The 12,048-nt window shown below is 44.8% G+C and overlaps 1 protein-coding gene across 6 annotated transcripts in view; it reads right to left on the reverse strand.

The window, feature by feature from the left end:
• WDR19 (WD repeat domain 19) overlaps positions 1-12,048 on the reverse strand; it is a gene marked incomplete at its 5' end in the record, with an annotated part of 191,913 nt that overhangs the window by 29,360 nt on the left and 150,505 nt on the right. For all 6 annotated transcript variants that reach the window (XM_084799504.1, XM_084799503.1, XM_084799501.1 and 3 more), the window contains 6 exons: positions 3,348-3,457; positions 5,856-5,966; positions 6,141-6,300; positions 9,793-9,997; positions 10,121-10,268; positions 11,167-11,316. In XM_084799504.1, the coding sequence (XP_084655630.1) occupies positions 3,348-3,457; positions 5,856-5,966; positions 6,141-6,300; positions 9,793-9,997; positions 10,121-10,268; positions 11,167-11,316 (884 nt within the window). The remainder of the gene's footprint in view (positions 1-3,347; positions 3,458-5,855; positions 5,967-6,140; positions 6,301-9,792; positions 9,998-10,120; positions 10,269-11,166; positions 11,317-12,048) is intronic.

Below are 12,048 nucleotides of genomic sequence, written 5' to 3' on the forward strand. Positions count from 1 at the left end.
TTCCCTGAACCTCACCAATTGGCTGGGATGCCCCCACGCGCATCTGGGGTTACAGGCAGTGACACCCTCCCTGCCTGGCTCTTTTTACGTGGTGCTGGGAATCCAAACTCAGGTCCTTTACACAGCAAGCCCTTTACTCATGGAACCATATCGCTAGTCCCAAAGAATTATTTAAAAATAGATTTCTTTATGAATTAACAGCAAATGTTTGATTTCTATTTTATAGACCTATATACTTGGGGTTGCATAAAAATTTCTCAGGCAGAGAGCAGGTTGCAAATGGAGACTTATTTTCATATCTCAGTACAATGATTTGGATGGGTGTTTTACTTGAGCCATCTTTCTCTCAGCAGCCACCCCTCCACTGCAGTCAGTTAGCTCTGAAATGGCCTAAGATCCATTCAAAGCCCCTTCGTCAGCTTAGGCAAGCGAGTCAGGTTCTCTCTGTGAGGTTTGCTCGGTTTCTGAATCTACTGACAGATAAGAAAGGCTTTGGAAGGGAAGCTGTGCCTCCGTTTGAAGAGTTTCTTTCATCAGCCCAGGGCTTCACAATCAGCAGTTTTCCTGAGTGGGAATGTCTAATTTGGGTCCAATTATATCAGCCCACCTAGGGACACCTCCTGACAAGAGGAGTTAGCTTCTTGCTCGGGATCCTGCTCAATTAGGAGATGCTAAATTAAGATTTTACCCTTCGTCTATTTTTAGCTCACGAAGGCCCTTTACTCCCACTTCATTTTGAACTTCTCCCAGGGACCTAGCTCACTAGTACAACCCCCACTGGAGAGCTGAACCGCTAGACTCGACTGACCCGTCCTGCTCTGACACAGCAGGGTGGTGGATGCCTAATGAAGCACAGGACCGAGCACAGGACCGAGCACAGGACCGAGCACAGGACCGAGCACAGGAGAGCCTTGACTACTGAGATCAGTAGGTGGTGGCTACTGGGGTGCTTGGAGAGAAGGCACTCAGGTTATCATGGGGGACACTTTTGAACTGGGTATGTTAGATCGGGGTGAGAGCACACACACAGAGCACTGAAAGCCTCATAGTCATGTGCCGCCACCAAAGCAAAGGCTTCTGACTGACCTAGTCAGAGCTAAGTCAAGTCAGATAAAGTGGGAGAGTTGGTATTAAAAAAAAAATCCCTGGACTGGGCATGGTGGCACATGCCTTTAAATCCCAGCACTAGGGAGGCAGAGGCAGGGGGATTGCTGCAAGTTCGAGACCAGCCTGGTCTACAAAGTGAGTCTGGGACAGCCAAGGCTACACAGAGAAACCCTGTCTCAGAAAAAAAAATGCCAGAAAGATGTGAGTGTCTTCTGAATGGTCCAGGGGCTTCCAGGGATGCTTGTGCCTGGCCTCTTGTGGTATATACTAAGATTCTGAAACGTTCACTTTGGTATATGGACATTTTTTCTCTTTTATTCTTTTCCTTCCTTCTTTTTTTCTGAGACAGGGTTTCTCTGTGTAGCCCTGGCTGTCCTGGACTCACTTTGTAGACCAGGCTGGCTTCAAACTCAGAGATCCACCTGCCTCTGCCTCCTTAGGGCTGGGATGCCCACAATATTTTTGTTTTTAATTCACATGCTAAACAAGCAACATTGTCACTTAATTACACCCTAGACCATGGGTTCACTGCATATATATTTTAATTTTTAAAACAACATGTGTCTGCGTAAGGACGACAGGGTTAGAGGCATCAGATTCCCCTGGAGCTGAAGTTACAGGGGTTATGAGCTGCCTGATATGACGCTGGGAACTGAGCCTGGGTCTCACCACGAGCAGCAAATATTCTTAACCATCTTTCCAGCGCCATGGATTTACTTTTTTAAAGGGAGAAATGTGGGAAATTTTAATCAGGAATGACTAAGAAGAAATATATTAAAAAAGCTTTTACCTGAACAATAGAAAATGTTAAGTATTTGTTTTTTATTAATGTGATGTACGTGTGTCAGCCATGAGTGTGCAGGTTTCTGGGGAGGCTGGAAGAGGGCATCTGATCCTCGTGACCACCTAAGGACCATCTGACTTGGGTACTGGGAATTAAATCCAGGCCTTTTGGAAGTGCAGTAAGTGCTCTCAACCACTGAGCATCTCTCCAGCACAGAAAAGCACTAAATGAGGAATCCTGAGTAGAAATAAAACAGAACTTTTTGGTGTAATAATTTGCACAACTAAAATTTGTATGACAATGTCTCTAATGAATCCATTGCATAAAAATAATACAGAATTATGTAAAAATGGTTTTAAAAAAGTAAATATAGCCATAAACTAACTCACTCTCATCCTCCCCCCCCCCACTGTCTCTGTGTGTGTGTGTGTGTGTGTGTGTGTGTGTGTGTGTGTGTGTGTGTGTGTGTGTGTGTTAGATCATGGGATTTCCAATGTGCTCCATGAAGCATATCATGCTCCCTTCACGAAGCCTTATCACACAGGCACTGGCCTTCGCCCCGAGGGAAGCTTCTGCCTCGCTGCTCACCATTGCCGAGTTTTCATCCACATGCAAGTCAGTTCATGAAAGAAAAATTCTACAGGTTTAAGTTAGGGGTTGAAGCTGCCTCCCGCTCTCCACATACATGTTGAAACTTTGCTGCTGCTGTGATGGCACTGGGAGGTAGCAACTTCAAGCCACTGGAGCCATGATTAAAGGGCTCAAGGTGGAAGGGAATGCTCTCTCTCTTTTGTTCTTCTGCCTTCCAGAGAGTGAAAACTCAAGAGCAATGCTTACTCAAATGTTGGTGCCTTTGACTGGGTATCCCAGCTTCTATAGGCATGAGAGGTTTCTTTGTTAAAAGATTATTTTCTTTTTCATTATGTGTTATTGCATGAGTATGTACACATCACATGGATAACTGCAGAGTCCAGAGGTGAGAGATCCCCTGGAGCCACCCAGCATGGGTGCTGCGAACCTCACTTAGGTTCTTTGGAGGAATGCTCTTAACTGCTGAGCCGGTTCTTCAGCCTGAACTTTCTGATCTTGATAAATCACTTAGTCTCAGGCATTTTGAGACAGAAGCACAACAGACCAACCTTCAAAGCTCTGTGCTCTCTCTGCCTTCAGTGACACTGAAAAGCTTCCAAGTGTTAACAGAGGTCAGAACCATGAGCCACAAAGCCCAGCGCGTCACCCTGGTGCTGTGCACACTGTTGCCAGCTAAGATAACTTGGACTTGGACACTGAGACATCACTAAACAAATAAAATATTTTCTGGATATATAATTAATATTTTTCTCATTAACCCCACCCACACCATTGCTAAAAAATGGCCTTCTACCCAGTGACAGTCTGGAACTGTGGACGTCCAGCAGTTGGCTACTGACTGGAGGACACGGAGCAGAGGACTCACATGAACTCCAGCTGGACGGCGTACTCCTTGGATATGAAGGGTATCTGGTCTGGGGCCAGGCGCTTCGCCAGCTGCAGAGCGATGTCCCAGTGCTGCAGGTCCCGCCTCATCTGTAGGAAAGACAGTGTCTCGAGGTCCAGAAAGGCAAAGTGCTTTGCAAAGTCACTATACAGAGCCAGGCTTAGTAAAAGGAATTACATGTCTTTTTTTGCTTAAATAATTACACTTTCTATTTACAAAGATATTACTACAATATACATTCTCAAAGGCAGCAGTAGAGCCTTCTAAACAGGACAAAAATCTTAGCTATTTTGGCTGTTTGTGTTCCTCTCAAAAGACAATTCTAATAAAAATTTTACTACAGAATATTTTTCCCAATAGTGAGAAATTAAAGCTAATACAATCAATTAATTTAAAATTTCATCTTAGAAGGACACAAAAAATTAGGAAACACTTTAGGAATTGATTTTCTTCCTTCTTTCCTTGGTGAAGCAGGATTTTGCTATGTGTTCCTGGCTGGCCTGGAACTCACTATGTAGCCCAGGCTGGCCTTGAACTTGTAGTATCCTGCTGGGACTGCAGACATGAGCCACTACACCTGGCCTGGGACTGATGTACTTCCCCCTCCTTCCTTTTGTTTTCTTTCTTTCTTTCTTTCTTTCTTTCTTTCTTTCTTTCTTTCTTGTTATACTTATTTTTTTGTTTGTTTGTTTTGGTTATTGTTTTTTGTTTTTTCAAGACAGGGTTTCTCTGTGTAGCCTTAGCTGTCCTAGACTTACTTTGCAGACCAGGCTGGCCTCAAACTCACAGCAATCCGCCTGCCTCTGCCTCCTGAGTGCTGGGATTAAAGGTGTGCGCCACTCTTGTTACACTTGTATGTCTGTGTGCTTGGGTACACATGTGTCATAGTGTGTGTGTGTGTGTGTGTGTGTGTGTGTGTGTAGGTCAGATGTAACTTGCAAGTCAGTTTTCCCCTTGCATCATGTGTGTCATAGGGATCAAAGTCATCGGCGTGGTGGCAGTGCCTTCACTAGATGAGCTGCCTTTCTGGCCCCTGATACCATTTCTATCATAGATAACTGCAGCTATGTTGCACCATGAACAACAGAAAACACAACATATGACGCATCTTCCTGGCTCATGTGGTCTCTTACAGGAACCAAAATATACCAGGTGGCCACCGAGGAATCTGCCAGTTCACTCCTCACTGACTTAGACTGTACAGAATTCAGAACTACCTTTGCCAGGTCCTGGTCTAGAGCATGAGTTCATTGGATGCTCACAGCTACCTTCACAATGTTCTTGTGCTCATCTCAGAGAACCAGAAACGGAAGCAAAGACACAGCTAGCATGAGACGGAGCGGTGGGAAGCAGGGCTCTGGTTACCTAATTAACTTGTCCTGCAAAGCGAGGCTGAAGGAACTGCAGAGGCCTTTAGCCTTCTATTCTGAACCATCACCTCAGAGCCTTTACAGATCTATGGCACCTGTGTAGCTAATATACAGGATTATGTTTAGAGTATATATTATAAATATATTATAAGGTAGATGCAATTTAATTTTAACAGCTGTGAGAAAAGATGGCCAGAAGCTGAGTTTGCTGTCTTGCTTATTCTGGCTATTCCTAGTTATATAAGTGACTTACTTGTACTCTAAACGCATTTTCTTACCCAGCTACTATTACCCATACTTTAAAGAAGCAGGACCTAAGCTAAGGGAGGTCAAAGGACATGTCAAAGTTCACAAACAGCTGGAATCAGAATCCAGGTGTGCCTGTGTCACAAATCTGTGGGGGCTTTTTGTTTGATTGTTTCTGACAGAGTTTTGCTATGTAGCCCTGGCTAGCCTAGAACTTAACTGTTTGGCCCAGGCTGACCTTGAGCTACTGCAGCCCTCCTGCTTCTGCCTTTTCAGTGCTGGCTTTACAGGTCAGTACCACCTGGGCTGGCTAATCTATACCCTTCCGCGACAGTGCGTCACCAGGTCTGCCTTGCCCTCTGCCTTTAAACTTAGCCTGACATTCTGTTCAGCCGTCCTCCTGCCACTGAGCAGGACTTGATGCAGTAACTAGAAGGCATGCTTCGGGGTCCCTGGGTGGGATGCTTTGGGGTCCCCGGATGGCATGCTTCGGGGTCCCCGGGTGGGGCACAGAGGGAGTAACACTACGGGTCCTAGGGCAGACCGCTGAGGGGTCACGTGAGGTAACACAGGCCAAGTGCTTAGAACAGCACCTGGCAACATGAGCAATCTGTAAACGGCACCTACTTTTCTATTACAGTTTTGTGAGTTACACACAATCTTTTCTCTTTGGACACATTTAGCAACTGTACATGTAGCAATGCTACAATACCATGCCTTTTTTATACCTCCCCTGAATGCAGGCTGAAAGCGGTTCTGAGGTTTAGGAGTCCTCAGAGGCTCTGAAAGCTGAAAGTCTACTCTCGAGGAGAAGGAGATAGGTGGCACGTGCTGCAGACAGCCCTCACTCCAGACAAGGGTATGGTCATACCTCCAGGGCCGCCACAGGGCAGCTGGACGCCAGGTACAGGTCCTGAGCCAGGTTGAAGTCATTAGTAAACATGGCGAGATGTCCTGCCAAAAGATTGTGGTCCTCAATTCCCTACAAATAAAAGCAGTTTCTATGAGAAGAAAGGTAAGGGTTTTATTTTTCAGAAGGCTTTGCTCAGTAGGAAGCAGTATCATCTACCTATTTGGTTGTCTGAATTAAGACTAATTGAAATGTAGAACATTGACTAAGTAGCTTTGACTCAGTGACTCAGGGAACACTGCATACCTTTATTTCCTCCAAGGACATCACTGTGCCGACGTCCCCCATTGCCCTGGAAACTCGGATGGCAAACTCCACCTCCATGTGGTGCAGACAGGCTCTGCACAGCTCACTCCACGCCACATGATCGTTTAGCATCTTGCATATGTCCCAAGCATCAGCAAACCTAGGGTTGAGGACACAGACTAAGCCATCTGCTTGTCACCTACTAGGGAGTCTTTGGACTGCATGTCACCAAACATTATGTGCTAGAGAAACCTTCAAAACGTTTAACCTATAATCGGCACTTGCAAATTATGAAAAAGAAAACTTTTTCCTTTGCTTACACATTTTCTTACCTTCTTGATGTATGTGTTTGGGGTACATGTCTATGCAGCAGCTGTGTGTGCCACGGAGGCCAGAGTGTCCTGCTCCATCTTTTTCTTTCTTTTCTTTTCTTTTCTTTTTTTTTTTTTTTTTTTGTTTTTCGAGATAGGGTTTCTCTGTGTAGCCTTGGCTGTCCTGGATTTGCTTTGTAGACCAGCCTGGCCTTGAACTCACAGCGATCCACCTGCCTCTGCCTCCCGAGTGCTGGGATCAAAGGCGTGCGCCACCATGCCCACTCTGTCCTATCATTTTTCCCTCTTACTCCTTGACAGGGCCTTTGACTGACTGTGGATTGCATGGTTTTGCAGTGAGGCAGGCTAGGCAGCCCAGACACTCCTAGCTTTGTGTGTGGGTACTGGGGAGCTGAACTCAGGTCCCCAGGCTGGTGCAGCAGGTGCTCTTACCCACTGAGCAACCTAGCCCCTTCCTCACCATCTTCTACCAGTCGTAATTTACTCTCTGTAATTGCCCTTCCCACCACCAATTAACAACCAATTCTAATTTTTAAAATCCTACACAGAGTTGAGAATTATTTTTGTTCTCACTTAAGTCCAATAAAGCTAGTACTCTAGGCTAGGCATGGTGCACACACCTTTGATTTCAGCACAGGGAAGACAGAGGCAGGAGTTTCTATGAGAAGAAAGGTAAGGGTTTTATTTTTCAAAAGGCTTTGCTCAGTAGGAAGTAGTATCATCTACCTATTTGGTTGTGAGTTTGAGGCCAGTCTGGCCTACATAGCAAGTTCTAGGACAGCCAGGGCTACCCACACAGATCATGACTCAAACAAAAACAAAAACAAACCAAATAAAAACCAACCAACCAACCATTTCCCTGGCAACCCTCTCACCCAAAACAAAACAATGACAAAACAACAACAAAGAAACCCCAGTACTATAGTTTTGGAGTTCAGCAAACATAGCAAACAGACATTCAGGCACAGATGTTCTCCTTTGCCTGTGTGTGTGTGTGTGTGTGTGTGTGTGTGTGTGTGTGTGTTTTCAGACAAATAGATAGGGAAAGAGGAAAAATAGGAGTACACAGAACAGTAGTTTTCAACCTGTTGGTTGTAATCCCTTTGTGGGTCAAATGACCCTCCACAGGGGTTTCCTAAGATCATCAGAAGGGATACACCTTTAATCCCAGTACTTGGGAAGCAGAGGCTGATGCATTTCTGTGAGTTCAAGGCCAGCCTCATCTACAAATTGAATTCCAAGACAGCCAGGGCTGTTACATAGAGAAATCCTACCTTGAAAAACCATGAAAGAAAAGAAGATGCATATTTACATTACAGTTCATAACAGTAGCAAAATTATAAAGTTACAGCATAGCAACAAGGATAATTTTATGGTGGTGGTGGGGTCAACACAACATGAGGAAATGTATTAAAGGGTTGTGCAGCATTAGGAAGGCTGAGAGTCACTGCTATAGAAGGTGATGTTTTAGTCAGGCGCGGCGACGCAGGTGTGATCCCAGCACTCGGGAAGGCAAAGTCGGGTTATCAATGTGAACGAATGTGAGTTCAAGGCCAGTCTGGTCTACAGAGAGAGTCCAGGACTTCCAGGGCTACAGAGAAACCCTGTCTCAAAACCATACCAAACCAAAACTGTGGGAGCAGTGCCAAATTCTGCCATGTCAGAAATCCCATTCTTAGGCTGCATGCTAACCTTCGAGTTGCTGACCTTTGCCAGAGGAAGTCTTGTGTTCTAGGCTATACTTGGACTATTTACCTTTGAAAGAAGTAGGGAAGTCCCAACTGGGAACCACCCTGAGGATCAAGGAAGTTCTTACAGGGAGCTACTCAGAGAAATAGGAAGTTCTTACAGGGAGTTACCAAGAGAAATAGGAAGTTCTTACAGGGAGTTACCAAGAGAAATAGGAAGTTCTTACAGGGAGTTACCAAGAGAAATAGGAAGTTCTTATAGGGAGCGATTCAGGCTATTGTATTCTTGCCTGTGGGCTAGGGAGAGTGGGATTGGAATAAATCTTGTTGACCTTGCTATATAAAGTCTTACTCCTCTGCATTAAAGAGAGTCTTGATCAGAAATTTCCAGACTTGACTCAATATCTCTGGCGTCTCTGTACCCTACTTTCAATCCCCACTCCTTCTTTCAGGTGAACCCTGGTTCGATTTGTCTCGTGGGCAGGGACACATCACAAAACAAAAAACCAAGCCAAACCAAACCAAAATGATGTTTTTAGGCAGGGCAAATCTGAGGAGTCCTTGGACTGGTGGGAAATAATAAATACAAGTTAAAATTGAAAATAGAGTTGTTTAATTTTGTTGAGACAGGATCTTGCTATACAGGCCAGGCTGGCCTCAAACTTGAGACCATTTCAAGTGCTGGGGTTACAGGCAGGCCACCCTTGGCTACTGGGGACAGTTTACTGGTTGTTTTGTTTTGCCCTGAGCACAGAAGGCAAGTGCTCTGCTACCAAGCTGAAGCCCTGGGCCCTGCAGTCAGTTTTTGTTACAAAGCCCTGTGAGGACAGCCATCCCAGAAGGACAATCAGAGAAGAGTACAAGAGCTCTTCGGCCCGAGGAGCTATTCAAGACGTGACCAGAAGGGTTAGAGCCACAAGGACTCACAGTGGCCCTAGGCAAAGGGGGAAAAAACCCGAGAAAGATGAAATACCAAGTGAAATCAAACCTCATCGTCTATCTAACAATCAGAACTCTTTGGGGCGCCAAGTGCTTTTCGCACAATAAGGCACATAAGGAAGCACACCAGATGACAGCTCCTCCTCTATAGCTTATGTCTTTTCATAGCCGCCGTCTCTTTTCTATGTACATGTATGCACATGTGTGTGCATGTTTGTGTTTCTGAGGAGTACATGTGTGTATGAGCATGCATGTATATGGTCAAGTGTGGAAAGGCCAGAGGACAGTCTTGGGTGCTGTTCCTCAAATGCCACCCACTTTTTTTTTTTTTGCTATAATTGACCTCCACTTACGCCATTACGCCCGGATTCTTTCCAGTGTGGGTTCCAGGAAGTGAGCACAGGTCCTCATGCTGGCAAGGCAAGCGCTTTAACCCGAGAGGTCTCCTCAGCCCTGCTACCCATTGTCTTGGCTATGCTTCCAAACAGCCCACGAGTCAATCACTACTCATAACTATTGACTGGGGCATGAAGGCGAACGAGCTGGTCTCAGCGTTTAGTAGTTTATTTTAGTTTACTAGTACATTAGTGCGGATTAGATTCTGCCCAGCGCAGTGCTTGCGGCTTTGAATTACACTTCAGTCCCCTTGTGTCAGGTTATACGTTAACTGCAGTCATGTCCACTCCTACCTACCGCTTGAGCATCAGCGTCTGCGTCAGCATTTGTCTCAGCTCAGAAGGCTCCGTATCTTTTATGTTGTTAAGGAAGCTGTGGGTGCTGAGGTAGATGGAGTTGATTTTCCCACTCTGTGTCTGGCAGGTCAGTTCCCCATTGTATAGCAGCAAAGGTTTGTAGGAAAAGGGGAGTTTAGTGCCACCAGCCAAAATAACCTTGGATCCTGTATTAGAAAACAGACCCCTTAATTTTGCAAGCTAACGCTGGGCACAAATAACAGAAAATTTTCAATGTCACTACAATGAAAACTCATTTATCAGTAAAAGTACAATAAGTGATTGTGTACCTTGGATGGTGTCCTTGTGAAACACGTAAGTGTACACCTTATCATCATCATAAGCAATAAATGCACCTTTATCCATCGGCCAGTTTTCCCAAAGAACTCCTTTAATGGTCGGTGAGAAGTCTGGGATCTCATAGGTAGCATCATTAACCTATGAGATAGGATTCACAAGTTTGCCTCTGGGGTCTGCCATTATAGCCTGCCCTGTGAAGAGCCTGTCTGCAGCAGCAGCACGCACGACTCCCCAACAGCTTTCCTCAGTAGAGGAGCTTCTCTTCGGATTACTGAACTATATCCCCCTTGGCAAAAAACAACAAAACCTCAAAGGCCAAACAAACAAAATGATAGCTACAGGGTAAATTCAGGGTTTGATATAAAACTGGATTAGTTTATAGGAAAAACTATAAAGTGTAGACACAATGACTCCATGTTGTTAAAAAGTTGATGCTGCTCAACACGTATGGAACAACTTTTCTTGTGCTTTTCTGTTTGTTTCTGAGTCAAGACTTGAGTGGCTGAGGCTAGCCTGGGCTACATAGTATAATAACATCCGGTCTCAACGTCAATGACAACTCTGTGAGACAGACACTGTAAAGTCACGCAGTAACAGACACGTTCTCTTGGCACTGCTCACGAACATGATATTACAAAGACACAGCAATGGACTACAGTCCTTGACTCTGTGGAATAGAAAACTTATTTTATGAATATTTTATTAAAAGAAACTTTCTAAGCAGGTGTAGTGGTGCACACCTTTAATCCCATCTCTGAGGCAGAGGCAGGTGGGCTGTTGTGAGTTTGAGACCAGAATGACTTATGGACCAGGACAGCCAGAGCTACATAAAGGAGAGACTCTGACTCGGAAACAACCAACAAACAAACCAGCATCAGAACCTTTCTTACTTTACTGCATTAGAATTGAGCATCTTGAGCTCTGCTTTGTTTCTCTGGCACTGGAGATTGAGGCCAGAGTATGCAGCGTGCTAGACAAGCACTTGGCCATCGCTGAGTCATACCTCAGCACACATTTCCAAATTTTATATACTTACAGGACAGTAAACAAATCCATCACTTTTTTCATCAATGAAAGCTAATCTGGTTCCATTTGGATCAGGAAATAGCTTTTTCACACCAACAGGATGTCGATAATCATTAACAAACTGCCAGTCTTCAATGAAGAAATACTGAATAGTGCCAGTCTAAAAAAAAAAAAAAAGAAAGAAAGAAAAAAGAGAAGAAGATGAGGAAGAAGTCTAATCAAGGAACTGTAAAATGGTTAAGAAAATACTGACTTTTCACATAAAATTATCCACAAAATTATTTAAAAAGAGAAATATTATTACTTTCAATAAAGAAAGAGGCTAATATGTTTAATGTCTATAGGAAGTAGACTCTGGAGAAATAAGACTTGGCAGGGGCTGGAGAGGTGGCTCAAAGGTTAAGAGCACTGGCTGCTCTTCCAAAGGTCCTAAGTTCAATTCCCAGCAACCAAACCACATTGTGGCTCACAGCCATGTGATCTGGTGCCCTCTTCTGGCCTGCAGGTGTTACATGCAGGCAGAGCATTGAGCATTGTATACTTAATAAATAAATCTTTAAAAAAAAAAAAAAGAATTGGTGGAAGGGGGACTTGGCAGGCTGGGCAGTCAGCAACACCAACTACAGGTAGGCTAGGGAATCTTGTGAAAGGTTGTCCGTGCCATCTCTCATGCATCTACCTCGGGGAACCTTACAGAAAGCAGATTCTTGCCTGCTTCCAGGGATGCTCGGAGCCATCCGAGTCACCTTCCTTCAGTCTAGTGTGGCCCTGTAGGCCCTGAAGGCAGCAGATGACTGCACACTGATCTGGCTTTGCTGTGTATGCCCACTGGAGCTTGCTGCCTCTCTACTCGTCTCTGGAAGCACACCTAAACCAACTGAACTGCCCAGGA

This window comes from Acomys minous, assembly GCF_964271855.1.
Source record: "Acomys minous genome assembly, chromosome: 10".
NCBI classification, from domain to species: Eukaryota; Metazoa; Chordata; class Mammalia; order Rodentia; family Muridae; genus Acomys; species Acomys minous.